The sequence below is a fragment of the Erythrolamprus reginae genome, chromosome 1, assembly GCF_031021105.1.
Source record: "Erythrolamprus reginae isolate rEryReg1 chromosome 1, rEryReg1.hap1, whole genome shotgun sequence".
Taxonomy (NCBI): Eukaryota; Metazoa; Chordata; class Lepidosauria; order Squamata; family Dipsadidae; genus Erythrolamprus; species Erythrolamprus reginae.
Window position 1 is genome coordinate 58,443,588 of NC_091950.1, and position 15,464 is coordinate 58,459,051.

Consider the following 15,464-nt stretch of genomic DNA (forward strand, 5'->3'; position numbering starts at 1 on the left):
GTTTTGTTGGCTGTCAAAAAATTATAGAACAATTTATAGCTCTTGGCCTTGAAGGCAGTATAACTACCTCTCCAAGCAGTCTGCTAGGAGACAAATTGTGCTCTTGGTTGGCAATTGTGAGAAAATATTGTTGATTAGACAGGCCATAGGTTCTTCATTCTGTCACTTGCACTTTTTACTGCAGTGTTTTTTTGGCCTTGGCCTGAAGATGTATGGACTTCAACTCTCAGAATTCCCCAGCCAGTGGGAAATATCCACTGTGGCTGAGGATATCTGCGAGTGACACCCACATATCTTCAAGTAGCCAAGATTGAGAAACACTATATTACACAAACTATTTAGATTTTATTTGGTCCTCTAAGTTCCTGTTGACTGATTGACAGCATCCTTAGAGGGTAGGAACAAATCTTAACATTTCCTACACTTGTATTAGTCCTGCATCTGCTCTGCACTCTGGTGTGCACTCACTCCCCCATTTCTCAACTTCTGGTGAGCCCAGTAGGCCTAGTTTTCACATTCCACAGGTGCCAGAGGCTTCCCTGGAGCCTGGGGAGGGTGAAAGCGACCTCCTCACAAGCCCTCTGGAGGCCAAAAACTCCCTCCTAGAGTCTCTGCAAGAGCCAAAAATCAGCTGCACATGCACATTGGAGATGAGTGCACATGCCGGCAGATATGGCACCACATGCCATCTGTGGCACCATAGGTTCGCCATCAAGGTTATAGATGTGCAAACATATGCAGACACTTGGTATTACATTCCTTATGTATCATTGAATTCATGGTGGCCATGGTTACATAACCTGGGACTACATTTGGTACTTTGGGCAAAGGGAAATAGGTGGAAATAGTCATTTTTGTATCATCAAAGAGCAATGTTGTTGCAGTGTTAAGTAGCTACTATGTTGTCTTTGATTCATTGCCACATCTGAAGGAGATGGAAGCCAACATATTTTATTTCTGTTGTGTTACACTGCTTTGGCAAGCTTATTGGTAAAGTTTAAAATACCGTATTTTCCGGCGTATAAGACGACTTTTTAACCCCTGAAAATCTTTTCCAAAGTGGTGGGTCGTCCTATACGCCGGATACTGATTCCACAGTATAGAAAATTCGCCGGATACTGATTCCACAGTATAGAAAATTCGCCGGATACTGATCACACAGGCTGTAGAATGTGTGATCAGTATCCCATTACTACTGGTACCTCACTGCAGATTCTGTGATTCGGTTCCGTGAAGGGCCGCGCTCTCTCACTGCCAAGAAACCCCCCCACCCAGTGAAATGGTGTGCTCCCCGGCTGCCGATAAGCTCCGCCCCTTTCATGTATCTGGCCCTCCTATTGGTTCCTTCCCCTCTGCCTTACAGACCTCAGCACATGCTCCGGCTGCCGATAAGCTCCGCCCCTTTCATGTATCTGGCCCTCCTATTGGTTCCTTCCCCTCTGCCTTACAGACCTCAGCACACGCTCCGACTGCCGATAAACCCCATCCCTTTGATGTATCTGGCCCTCCTATTGGTTCCTTCCCCTCTGCCTTACAGACCTCAGCACACGCTCCGGCTGCCGATAAACCCCGTCCCTTTGATGTGTCTGACTCTCCTATTATAGTAATTTTATTTGGTGTGCGTCAGAAGAGGGGTAGTCTTATACGGCGAGTATATCTCAAATTCTATATTTTAACTGGAAAAGTTAGGGGGTCGTCTTATACACCCAGTCGTCTTATACGCCGGAAAATACGGTACTTAATTTCTCAAACAATGAACAATGTTTCTTCTGAGTTACACCTAACCTTTTTCTATCCAGATTGAGAAGCTGCAAAATCAGATAGAAAAGGAGAAACAAAGCAACCAAGACTTGGAGGCTTTAAGTGAAGAACTCTTGAAAGAAAAGCAAGATCTTAAGGACACAATGGAGGCTTTAAAAGCTGATCAAGAAAGACAGGTAGAAATGTGGGTTTTGCTGAAGTTATTCCTAAAATAGAACCAGTTGGAATTCAAGGACTGTGCAGACTCAAAACAGAAATCGGTTTATCCTTTGGTTCAACATTGTTTGAAATGTTGACTTCTCCAGGAATTGTCTTTCTGGTTGAGTCATTTCAGTATAATGATTTAGAATGATTGTTAAGAGATGTCAAATCAGCTGACATTGCTAAAAGTGTAATTGGGTTGCATGAAGTATTGCACCCTGACACAGAGAGGAAGGATGCAGCACCAGCACTATTGTTGTTTTAAATGGTTCCAATTACTAATTGATACAAAAAACTCTGTTAGAGATCAAATCTTTGCCATGTAGTTCACTAAATACAGCAGAGGTTATGGACCTGGTACTCCCAATGTTCTGAATTTTTCAATCTTTTGCAATACTACTTTTTCAGAATTCTTTTGGATTCGAATAAGAACATTGGTTGTGCTTAATGTTATTTCATTTTTTAAAATCCATGCTTTTAGACCATTTATTGTTTTAACTTTTCCAAGCTTAGTCTTCCATATGCCATGGTCCTTATCAGATAAGCCTCTGCTTTAGTCAACTAAGGCTTTCCTATTATGTTGGCTCTATGGAACCAACTATCCCTGGAGATCCACCCCCACCCCATCCTCCTAGCATTCTGGAAGGTCTTAAAATCATGGCTTTGCCATCAGGCCTTAGGGCCATTGCCATCTGGCCTGGGGCTGTTGAGCCATAGTACTCTGCTCCAGCCTAGAAGGGATGAATGTTTTGTATTGGGATTTTAATTGTAACATACTGTTTTATGTATGCCACCCAGAGTCCGTTAGGAGTGAGTGGCTTATAAATCCAATAAAATACAATAAAATAAAAGTTGGTGAATAAATAAGGAAGATATATACTGTTTCCAGCCTTGGTTGTATCCAAGGTTGTATGTAACAGTCATCATTTCCTGTTAATAGTCAGTTTTCATATAGTTTGGCCAGTATGGCATAAGCAATGGCATCTGCCAGGGGTAGGGCAGAACAGGCAAAATGAGGATCATAGCAATATAATAGAAATGCTATGCTGCTAAATCAGAGGCATCGTGTGCAGGCCACGTCCCTCCCAGCTCCAAAAAGGAAAAAAACATAAAACATCATGTGATGGCAACATGACACTGTAGGTTTGACACTTGTACTCTAAATATACCTTTGACTTCCCCACACATACAGTTTGCATGGTTTCAGTCACATTGCTGGGATTGCCCTCTTTTATTTATGTATTAAATTTGTTTGCCACCCATCTCACCATGAGTGACTCAGGATGGCTAACAGTGTTGCTTATTTTGACACCACAGACAATAAGGACAGCATAGTCCACATTTATTTCAAGGATGTTCTCCTTATGCTATGCGAGGCTCCTTTGCAAACAAAGGTATAGGTAGTCCTTGGCTTACAGCAGTTCATTTAGTGACTGTTCAAAACTTTCGTAAGCTACTTAAAACCCACCTCTGCCGTCAGGCATGGGGGAACTGAGATACTCTTTCCCCCTAGGCCTTTACAATTTTATGCATGGTATGTCTGAATGTATGTTTGGTTTTTACTTTAATGGGTTTTTAATTGTTTTTACTATTGAATTATTGTGTATACTGTTCTATTATTGTTGTTAGCCGCCCCGAATCTCCGGAGAGGGGCGGCATACAAATCCAATAAATCAAATCAAATCAAAACAACAGCATTGAAAAAGGTGAAATATGACTGTTTTTCACACTTGTGATTGTTGTGGCATCTCATGATCAAAATTCAGACATTTGGTAACTGATTCATATTTATTATGGTTGTAGTCTCCCAGGATCATGTGATTCCCTATGGCGACTGTTTGACAATGGAGAAGCCAAATTCACTTAACATCCATGTTATTATCTTAACAACTGCAGTGGTTCATTTAAAAACTATGGCAAGAAAAGTCATAAAATTGGGCAAAATTCACTTATCAACTGTCTCGTTTACCAACATAAAATTTGGATTTGTATTCCGCCTGTATCTCACTCACTAGGAATTATATTCAATTCCTCGTATGTTGACATATGCTAAGGCTACTGTGAGATGTTATCTGGTATCACTATATATGAATAGAACCCCCCCCCCCAAAACACATCAGTTCATAAATACTTCCTTGTGTACTTGATCTCAAATACATATGCCTTCCAATCCAGAGTATCATTTGATGAAATGTATCTGTTTGAAATAATGCTTAGTTATTCAACTGAATCATCTTATTCTTTTTTTTCTCTTGAATTTTGGATTGACTATGGATTCTGATACTTCTGACTCTTGGTGTTAGCAACCCCATATGGCCTTCAGCTATTCCTCTTAACATTTGTGCCATTGTCTTGGATAAAGACAAATGTCATATGACTCACTGTGTTAAATATCATTTTTAAAAATAGATTAAAAGTATCAATCCAACAATAGCTTTTCCCCTCTCATATACAGTTTGCTATAAAACAATCAATTTCATTTTATTAATCCAGATTTTCTTTTATCTAATATGAAATCTCCAAGAGTGCATTTTTTGGTATAGAATGGATGATCTTTTTTTGTTTTGTTTTGTTCTGACTCTAGATACAAGACCTAGAAAAAGAAACTGACCACCTGAACCAAGTGGTTTTCTCTCTAAGACAGAGATCTCAAGTCAGCACAGAGGCCAAAGTGAAAAACATTGAAATGGAAAACAAAATACTTCATGAGGCTGTTAGTGAGAGCAACAGCAAGCTCAGTAAGCTTGAATTTGAGAAAAAGCAATTGCAAAAAGATTTTGAGCAAGTTAAAGAAAAAGTGGAAAGAGTAGAAGAAATGGATAAAGAGCTTCATCAGCTAGAAAGGGAGAATGACCAGCTTGCCAAAAAAGTTGCAGCCATGAAAATTACCACTGAGAAAGTAGAAGTACTTGAACAAGAAAACAAAGATCTGGAAGTAGAAAACAGAAAGCTGAAAAAGTCTCTAGATACTTTGCACAATGTTTCTGTCCAGCTGGAAAATTTAGAAAAGAGTAATAAGCAGCTAGATGACAAAAACCTGGAGCTCAGGCAAATTGTAGAGACTATGAGATTCACAAATACAAAATTAACCCAGTTAGAGGCAGAAAACAAAGATCTAGAAAAGGAAAAGGAAGAACTTCAAAAAAACATAGTGATGCTGAAAGTTTTGCTCAAGAAATCAGAAAGGTTGGAACTGAGTTACCAGAGTATGAACGCTGAGAATCAAAAACTGCAGCAAATTCTAGAAAGTAGCAGTGAAAAAGTTCAACATTTGGAAAAAAAACTGCAGAGTGTTGAAGATGACAATCAAAATCTTCAGAGAAAACTGGAAGAACTGAAGATCTCAAGTAAGCAGGTGGAATGGTTGGAAAACGAGAAGAAATTGTTGGAGCAGGAAGTGTTTCAATTGGATAAAGACAAAAAGATGCTGGAAAAAGAAACAAAGAGACTATGGCAGCAAGTCGAGCTAAAAGATGCTAACTTGGATGAGAATACTATAAAATTAACAGCAATTGAAAAGGAATACAAGATTTTAGAAAGAGAACTTGCTAGAGTCAGTGATTCATCAAATAAGATGAAGGAATTTGAAAAGAACAATAAAGATCTACAGAAGCAAGTTACCATTGATAAGAGAACTCTAGCTACATTAAGAGAGGTAAGCATAATTTCACTGCCTACCATCTAATGAAGAATTAGGAAACGAGGGTATGGTGTTTAAAAACTTTACAACCTCCTTAGAAATAGTGAATAATGAATTGTAGGCAGTCATCGCAATCATTAATCATATAATACATGGAAGCCAATTGTTGATTCATATGCAACATAACAAAGGCACAGATTTATCTTATGCTAAAATTCAGTTTAGTTTATCATGCTGTAATATGTGCAAAGCTTTTGCAAATTAATGGAGCTTCTTTGAATGGTGGGACATAATCAATGTTTTTATGAACTATGGTATTTCAAATAGGGTAGATTATTATCTTATACAGTTAAGTTAATTTTAACATACTCAGATGTTTCATAACTGATGACACTTCCCTTTATTTTAATGAAATAAAGGGAAATTGAAAAAGATTTCCTCATTTAATCATTGCTTGGCATAGAGTAGCTACTTTGTTTTAGGAAAAAATCATAAGTTCTGTATAGAAGCTGAGAGACGATAATTGAAATTTTGGAAGATCATGTTCCCAAAAAATATATTGCTCTTCAGGTACTCTGAGCTACAACAGTTTTAGTTGCTCACTGTTTGTGAAAAGTTAAGTCCAATAGATTTAGAAAATATCAGATATCTATAGAAAATATCTAATTAAAACCATTGTGCAATAAAATTTCATGAGAATACAGTTACATCAAGAGGTGTGGCTAACGTCTTGGCGGCACAAAATTTCCCTCAGTATCTCTAAGGAAAATGCAGAATTTACAGCTGTTCAGAGGCTAGGATCCATTGGAACCATGCTGGGAGAATACATCTATATCTAAAACCTTGATTAAAACATTTTGATTTATGTTTTTTCACAGTAAAATTGTGTACAAGTTCAACATTGTTTTTTCCTAGCAGCCTTGGAAATTATTTGTTTTGTCACCATTGTTCCTGTTGGCAGGATTTAGTTCTTGAGAAGTTGAAAAGCCAGAAGTTATCTAATGAGATGGATAAATTGGACCAGGAACTAGAGAAGATGGGATTAAATAAGGAACTGCTTCTGCAGGATGATAATGGCAACAGTGAAAAGTGAGAAGATAGTTTGTTTCTGAGTCTGTATTTTTCTGTATCTTCACTCCCACACGTTTTAGGCCTATGTGCTTCTTTGCCATTGAAAGTTATAATTGTCAGGCAGCTGGAAGAAAATGCCCAATCTAATCTAAATCTTTTAAACAGGTGGTTTTCTTATTTAAACAAGTGGCCTGTAATTGGCAACAAAACTGTTGAAAAAATTTGTTAGATAGTAAGTTTCTGTAGAAGCAGTCTTTCTTCCAATCACTGCTTGAAAAAAATATGAAAGCTTATTTAGATAAAGGATTAGTTTGTGAATAGTAGTCCAGATGCCACATTACAACAAGCCAAACACTTAATACTTTCCTGAGTATCAATTAAAAATTCTAATCCTATTGCAACTCTTATGGTATACTGGAAGTTTCAACCAGAGGTTTCTGACATGACATGACATAATCACTATCAGATGTAATAGTACTTTTCCCCACCCTGGCTTGTCTCTGGGGTAAGCCCCTTTGCATGGGACAAGCTTTACCCCTAATCTAATCTTGTAATTCTATACATTGTACATTGGTCCTATTCATTGATTTTCCCCAGATGAGAAAATAAAATACTGATATAAAGTAAATCTTAGGCATTCGGCTAATACTTGCAAAACATGGACTTTGTTCTTTCATATATTTTCAGTTACTGACATGCTGTCCTTAACACCCCTCAGGAAATATAAAATCTTGGAAAGCCAAACTGAATGCATTCTAAAGACAACACTAGCTAGTAAAGAAGAGAAAATTGTTGCATTGGAGGCCAAACTACAAGAGTTTGTTAACTTAAACCAACAGTTACAGAATGAACTAAGCATGGTAAGACAGAAACCCAGAAACAACGCTCAATAGTAGCAAGTGACCCATGACAAGTCACCTATGAAATAATGCAAATCTTGATATATACAGAAATTCTTCACCCCGATTATAAAAAGTGCTTTTGACCCTGTGCTTTGATGAAGGTCTCTGTTTTTTGTTTATGGCTTAGATCAGGGTTGTCAAACTTGATTTCATTAAGGGTTGCATCAGCATTGTGTTTGACCTTGGAGGGGGGCTGGGGTGGGTGTGGCCAACTCAATGTCACTCATGTCAAGGTTGCCTGTGGTGGCCTCAGTGGTCTACCAGAGAAAATGGGCTCCCGAGCTCCGTTTTCAGCTGTGACGGCCTCCTGCAACCCTCTGCCAGTGAAAATGGAGTTCAGAAGAGCCTCATGTGGCCCTCCTGTGCTCTGTTTTTCTGGCAGGGGCACCACAGGTCAGTTCTTCACTGTTTCTAGGGCAGCCCTGTGGGCCAGATCTAAGCACCCCACAGGCCAGATCTGGCCCCTGGGCCTTGAGTTTCATACCCCTGGCTTAAATCTCTATGCAGATTTATTTTAAAATTACTTTAAAAGGGTTATTCCTAAATAAATACTTGTAATTTGGAAGGGGGATCGTCTTACATTTGTTGAGAATAGAACGTGTTTGTTCAAAGTGAAAGAGTGATTAGGAGCTGCAAATTATGAAAACAAGCGCTTGAAAACAAGAGATGTCAGTAGCATCGTTTCAAGTTCAGTGGAGATGAACATACTAATTTTTGCTCTCTTATTGCCTTTCATATGTAGGAAGAGAATGTTAGCAATGGATTCTTACATCCAAACTAAAAACTTCAAATTGATTGGGATTTAGCTACAGAGTGAACATACATAGAAGATTGCAGTTCAATGAACTATGGATCATTTTTCCAGGTTCTACCCCAGTTTACCCAGTGTGAGCTGCTCTAAATAAATCCATCCTCAATACTGCAGGAGTCTAGGCATACTTGTTGGCAGCAACAACAATTAGCTTACTAAATACATATTTTTACTAACTCTTTGTGAGTGAGTCATTAGTTCCTTTAGGAAAATATGGTTTCTATATAGAAGCTCACTTAATTTCACTGATGCAAGTGCCTTGTTTTATTTGCAGAGACTTTTAATCAATCATCATGATTTCAGTTGGTACTATGTTCTTTTTTCTGGCCTTGGCTAGTTTGGCTGTGGCTTTGGTCACTGTATATATAGAAGTAACATGTACAAACACACACACACATACATATATATATATATATATATATATATATATATATATATATATATATATATATATACACAAACGTGTGTGGGTGTACATGCACATATATAAACCCTTGTATAAATGGGTAACATGTATGCACATCTTTTGGAGACAAAAGCTCCAGAATTGATTTCAATAAACATAGTTGATCATGTAGGATTTTAGTCTGTGTGAAATTTTTACCTATTTCATGCTGCTTTTGTTGGAGGATTATCTTAAATTTTGTGCCATCTTTTCAAGTAAATACAATTACTGCACATGTTACAATCTTTGCCTACATTTACAGATGAGGAAGGATTTTGCATGTCTTAAGCAGAAGCGAGAAGAGGGAACTTTTATGCAGAAGCTGAATGAACCATTGGAAAATTGTCAGAAGGAAGCAACAATGGAACTTCTCAAAGTGAAGGACAGAGCTATAGATCTAGAAAGGAATGTAAGATGTCATCTGTTTGTGCTTATTTCTATTTTAGGTTACAAACTGCACATATTTTAATTCATTATTGGGTCCATGTGCTGCCTATGTGCTGCCTACTCCTCCATGCATCTATAGTTCTGAATGCATTCTGTGTTAAACTGCAATAAATACACATTCTTATGTAATATTTCAGAAATGTATTATAATATATGAAGCATCCCTATGAACAATGCTTAAAATTATTTTCTTTATTGTGAGTCACCATTCTAAACGTTTAACCTTTCTTTCAAGTTGGTGAAGTTGCCTTAAATAAAAAGGGCAGGGAAGACCTTTCTTCCTTTCACTGGGTGGTAGCATTTTATTCGTAATGATTGACAAGAACTTTGCAGAGGAATGCTGGATCACATTTATGGTGACTGTTCAAAAAGAGAAATGGACCGTTCTGTACAGCCTCATTGCAACATATAAATACATATGTGGCAGCTGTGAATGCAGTTGCCTTGTCAGCCAATAGAACATAGGCATAACCAATACCCATCTTCTTGTGCCGCCATTTGAAGAACCACCGAATGAGAGATGCTCTCTGGCACAAACATAGCAACAGTTAACTCTAATCCACCCTCCCACTCCTGTAGAATATATAGCAAAAGCTCAGTCATTTCAGATTTTAAGGTAGATTTCAAAGAGAAGCTGGACTGAGGGCAAGAGCTACCATAAATCACCTCAGATCTTCTAAGGAATGCAGGGCTATAAAAAAGACAATTCCTAGCTCACAATATTCCATAGTAATTTCACAAAAAGAAAAAAAATATCAAATACAGGCAAGTGAAACAGGTTTCAGTGGCTGGACAGAAGCACATGGGTTTCTTCTTTGCTGAATTGAATTTCCTGAGATTGTGGTGTGGCATTCCTATGACTTTGTATTCCAGTCTCAGAAGTCAGAATGGTTCCTCTATTGCTCTTCTATCTTAGAACCATTAGCCATTATAGCCAAATATACTTTCTAGTTATGGAGAAAGAAAGCGAACCCCACAAATACTTTCTGTCCTGGATGAAGTAGTAGTTACATACTGTACAGCAGTTGATCTCAGACTACGTGAGCATTTTATTCTTTCCTACCTTACCAGTTATTTTTCTCTCTTCAGAATGCAGCCCTGCAAACAGGGATACAGCTTCACAAGGAGCAACTAAAACGTCTGGAAATGCAGAATGACTCCCTCAACAGCCAGATCCTGACACTACAAAAGCAAAACGCTTTCCTTCAAGAACGTAACACCGCAATGCAAACACAAACAGCTAAACTCCAGGTCAGGAAAAAATGTGTCTGAAAAAAATTAGGTACTTAGTTTTAGAGCACAGGTGTCAAACTCAAGACCCGGGGACCAAACCTGTCTTTGGGCTGTTTAGATCTACCCTGGAAACAGTGAAGGATCAGCCATCAGTGCCTCTGCCAGTGAAAATGAAGCCCTAAAGGGGGGTGGAGGGCTGCAGAAGACCATCATGGCTGGTAATGGGGCCCAGGAGGGCTACACGCACCACCCCTCAAGATCCGTTTTCGCTGGCAGAGAGCTGCATGAAGCCATTGCAGCTGAAAACTGAGCTTAGGAGTCTGTTTTCAGTGGTAGAGCACTTGGCCACCACAGGCATCCCCAACATGAGTGATGTCAAGCTGGCCATGCCTATCCTGGCGTCCCAAAGTCAAACACAACCCTGATGTGGCCCTCAATGAAATCAAGTTTGACACCCCTGTTTTAGAGGAAGCAGATAATAACTATTTCTATCGTTAATCCAAATTACTTTCAATGTCACTGTGATGCATCTTCCTTTTCTGACCTGCAAAGCAATACATTGAGTATCCTGCTTTTTGAGAAAATTGGAAAATGTTTGGATTTGATTTGTTAAAAGTTTGTTTTGTTTTTTCTAAAATTAAAAAACAAAGACAAGGCAAACAAAAAACAAAAACCTAGATTAAAAAGGAAGGGAGATTGTGTTTAAAATTACCTTTCATTACCGTAAATGGAGTTTTGGGAATGTTCTGGTTAAATTCCATGCAATGTCATTCTCATAGTTGGAAGTAAGCCAGTTGTGGTAAGAAAATTCTTAAAGAGGTAGAGCAGAGAGAGGATAGGAAAGACGCAGAATAAGCATATGTTTTAACAGACAATTTAAGAACTGGATTGCCCTTTATAATAGTAGATTTGCCATTTTCTTTGAGAAACTATAGGTGGAGAATTCAACCCTAAATTCTCAGAGTACATCCTTGATGACCCAGAATGCCTTACTCCAGAATCAGCAGATGGCCAAAGAGCATGAATGTGACAACCTGTTGAAGCAGAAGGAGCAGCACAAAGCAGAATATGAGTCCCTTCTCCAAGTTCACGAACACCTTGTGTTGCTGCACGAACGGCAGTCTACAGAATATGAAACACTAATCAGACAGCATAGCAATCTAAAAACCTTGCACAAAAATCTTGACTTGGAGTACAAAGATCTAGGGGAAAGGTACAGTGTTTTATTTCATAGTAGAAGTTTGTCTCCAGCTAATAATAGCAGATGGAAGGAAACATTCTCATATGATGAAAATCTGATATTTATTATCATTATGGCCAATGATGGTTAAATTATGTTCCTAAAGTATAAGTTCTTTAAAAAAAAATAATTTTATTGAGTTATTTACATTTAAAAACAAATATACATATATTAAAAAATGAACAAAACAATACAAAATACACTACAGCCTACAGCAACTTATATCAACAATAATTTCATGTTTATATAATCCTTTTTCATTTACATACTTATTATTTTCATTTTCATTTACACACTTAATTACTATTCTTTAATATAAATGTCTCATTTTTAACAGTTGAAAATCGCCATATTTATAATACTGAGCTAATTGTTTACTGATTTACTTTGACTTCTCTTTTCAAGCCAATCATATAATTTGTTCCAAATATCATAGTATTCTGAGTCCTCCCTTTCATTTAAATCCATTATCATTTTGTCTAACTCAGCACAATCAAGAATTTTCTTAATTGTTATATTTTCAGTTGGTGTATCCCTTTGTTTCCAAAGCATAAGTTCTTAAGTACAATAAATATCATTCAGAAACTTATCTTTTCAGCAAAGTTAATGACATAACTATCATATCCATTCAAAATAACATGTTTTGAAATGAATGAATATATATTTTAATAAAGCATCAGTATTGAGTCGTTGTTTGTTAAATTGGATATATTTGAAAATTTCATACAAGCCTCACATCACAATATATATCATGCATACAGTGATCCCTCGAGTTTCGCGATCTCGATCTTCGCGAAACGCTATATCGCGATTTTTCAACCCGGAAGTAAACAACACCATCTGCGCATGTGCGCCATTTTTTTTTTCCTATGGCCACGCATGCGTAGATGGTGGAGTTTGCTTCCCCCTGGCCAGATCAGCTGCTGGGCGGCTTCCCTGGGTCTTCCCCCTCTTGCCGGGGTTTCCCCTTTGCGTGGGCGGCGGGGAAACCCCAGCGTTGCTTCCCAGCTGAGTGGCGCGAGCAACGGCGTGGGCGGGCGAAAGGCGGGCGCGCGGACATTGGGCACACGAGCGGCGTGGCGGCCGGACAAACGGCGGCCGCTCCTGGCGGCAGCACGAGCAACACGAACAGCATGGCGGCCGGACACTTGGGAAGACCCCCGCCCAGCAGCTGAGGACCCGCCTGCCCGCCGCTTGTCCGGCCGCCGCGCCGCTCGTGCCGCCGCTGCTGGCGCGAGCAACGCCGCTTCCCAGCTGAGTGGCGCGAGCAACGGCGTGGGTGGGCGAAGGGCGGGCGCACGGACAAGGGGCGCACGAGCGGCGTGGCGGCCGAACAAACGGCGGCCGCACGAGCAACGCAAGCGGCGTGGCGGCCGGACAAATGGCGGTCGCGCCTGGCGGCAGCACGAGCAGCACAAACGGCATGGCGGCCGAACAAACGGCGGCCGCACGAGCAACGCAAGCGGCGTGGCGGCCGGACAAATGGCGGCCGCGCCTGGCGGCAGCACGAGCAACACAAACGGCGTGGCGGCCGAACAAACGGCGGCCGCACGAGCAACGCAAGCGGCGTGGCGGCCGGACAAATGGCGGCCGCGCCTGGCGGCAGCACGAGCAACACAAACAGCGTGGCGGCCGAACAAACGGCGGCCGCACGAGCAACGCAAGCGGCGTGGCGGCCGGACAAATGGCGGCCGCGCCTGGCGGCAGCACGAGCAGCACAAACAGCGTGGCGGCCGAACAAACGGCGGCCGCACGAGCAACGCAAGCGGCGTGGCGGCCGGACAAATGGCGGCCGCGCCTGGCGGCAGCACGAGCAACACAAACGGCGTGGCGGCCGAACAAACGGCAGCCGCACGAGCAACGCAAGCGGCGTGGCGGCCGGACAAACGGATTCTCCTCCGACCTGCCCTCACCTTAGCTTCCAGCTGATGCTTCGATCCTTGGAAGAGGCCAGAGCGCCTTTCTGCACCACACTCTGCGCTCGGGTTCCTTTCCGGAAGATGGAAGTTTCTCTCTTTCCATCCTTTCTAGCAATACAATACTCGATGGTTAAAATGGTTTTAACCATCGAGTATTGTATTGCTAGAAAGGATGGAAGGAGAGAAACTTCCATCTTCCGGAAAGGAACCCGAGCGCAGAGTGTGGTGCAGAAAGGCGCTCTGGCCTCTTCCAAGGATCGAAGCATCAGCTGGAAGCTAAGGTGAGGGCAGGTCGGAGGAGAATCCGTTTGTCCGGCCGCCACGCTGCTTGCGTTGCTCGTGCGGCCGCCGTTTGTTTGGCCGCCACGCCGTTCGTGTTGCTCGTGCTGCCGCCAGGCGCGGCCACCATTTGTCCGGCCGCCACGCCGCTTGCGTTGCTCGTGCGGCCGCCGTTTGTTCGGCCGCCACGCTGTTTGTGTGTCGTGCTGCCGCCAGGCGCGGCCGCCATTAGTCCGGCCGCCACGCCGCTTGCGTTGCTCGTGCGGCCGCCGTTTGTTCGGCCGCCACGCCGTTCGTGTTGCTCGTGCTGCCGCCAGGCGCGGCCGCCATTTGTCCGGCCGCCACGCCGCTTGCGTTGCTCGTGCGGCCGCCGTTTGTTCGGCCGCCACGCCGCTCGTGCGCCCCTTGTCCGCGCGCCCGCCCTTCGCCCACCCACGCCGTTGCTCGCGCCACTCAGCTGGGAAGCGGCGTTGCTCGCGCCAGCAGCGGCGGCACGAGCGGTGCGGCGGCGGGCAGGCGGGTCCTCAGCTGTTGGGCGGGGGTCTTCCCAAGTGCGGAAGTAAAAAACACCATCTGCACATGCGCGAGGGCGCGCATGCGCAGATGGTGTTTTTACTTCCGCACCACTATATCGCGAAAAATCGAGTATCGCGAGGGGTCTTGGAACGTAACCCTCGCGATACTCGAGGGATCACTGTATACCCAAATTTGATTTATGTATATAATGTAGACAAAATTCAATAGTTCATGTTCTGTTGATTTGAATGGGAACAAATGAAACATGCTTAAAAATACTTAACGTTGGGTAAAATAATATGGAAGAAAAACAGAATAAAAACGATTGTTAAAGAGAAATCTTGTTTATGCTTTCTATGCTAATTGTGGCAACCCAATTTTGTTCATTCAAAATAATTGGTTTTGTCCCCTCTTTTGTAGAATTGGGATTAGTTTGAAAATTTTATAGAGGCTTTATAATGTGTTTTAAGGCAAAATTGCACATATACATTTTTTTCATACAGATATAGCAGTTTAATAGAACACAAAACAGAACTGGAAGAAATAGAGATGATTTTAAAGAAAGAAAGGGATATTTTACAACATGAGAAGAGAACAAGCACAATAATGACTGCAGAGAACCAGAAGCTTAGAGAAGAACTAGAAAGGTAACCTCTTTTGGGGAATAATGTATATTAATGGGATAATTTGATCCATAAAACCCTTAGAAATGTATACAAATGACTGACTGCCTATTAGTTGAGTATCCTTAACATTTATGCTACAGTGGCTGCACTTGCTCACAATAACTATCTCGTTATGGAGGAGGGTGTTACTTTATATTAATTCATTAAGTATAGTTTCTAAAATGTCTTGAACTGTGGTATAAACCTGCTTCCCCATTGTGGGAAAGGAACTTCTACCAGACAATCCGTAAGCTGAGGAATGTTCACCTAAACAAGTAAAGTCCTTAGAAAATGGCAAAAGTCCATTTCTTTTACAAATCTTTTGTTAGTTGAA

At 41.3% G+C, this 15,464-nt stretch overlaps 1 protein-coding gene across 1 annotated transcript in view; it reads left to right on the top strand.

Moving 5' to 3' along the window:
- Positions 1-1,504: 1,504 nt before the first annotated feature.
- The window catches only part of CCDC88C (coiled-coil domain containing 88C), a 35,192-nt gene continuing 21,232 nt past the window's right edge, over positions 1,505-15,464 (top strand). The window contains exons 1-8 of the mRNA XM_070753615.1: positions 1,505-1,937; positions 4,547-5,617; positions 6,564-6,691; positions 7,392-7,533; positions 9,094-9,240; positions 10,368-10,529; positions 11,447-11,724; positions 14,969-15,112. Coding sequence (XP_070609716.1) covers positions 1,905-1,937; positions 4,547-5,617; positions 6,564-6,691; positions 7,392-7,533; positions 9,094-9,240; positions 10,368-10,529; positions 11,447-11,724; positions 14,969-15,112 — 2,105 coding nt within the window. The 5' untranslated portion in view covers positions 1,505-1,904. The remainder of the gene's footprint in view (positions 1,938-4,546; positions 5,618-6,563; positions 6,692-7,391; positions 7,534-9,093; positions 9,241-10,367; positions 10,530-11,446; positions 11,725-14,968; positions 15,113-15,464) is intronic.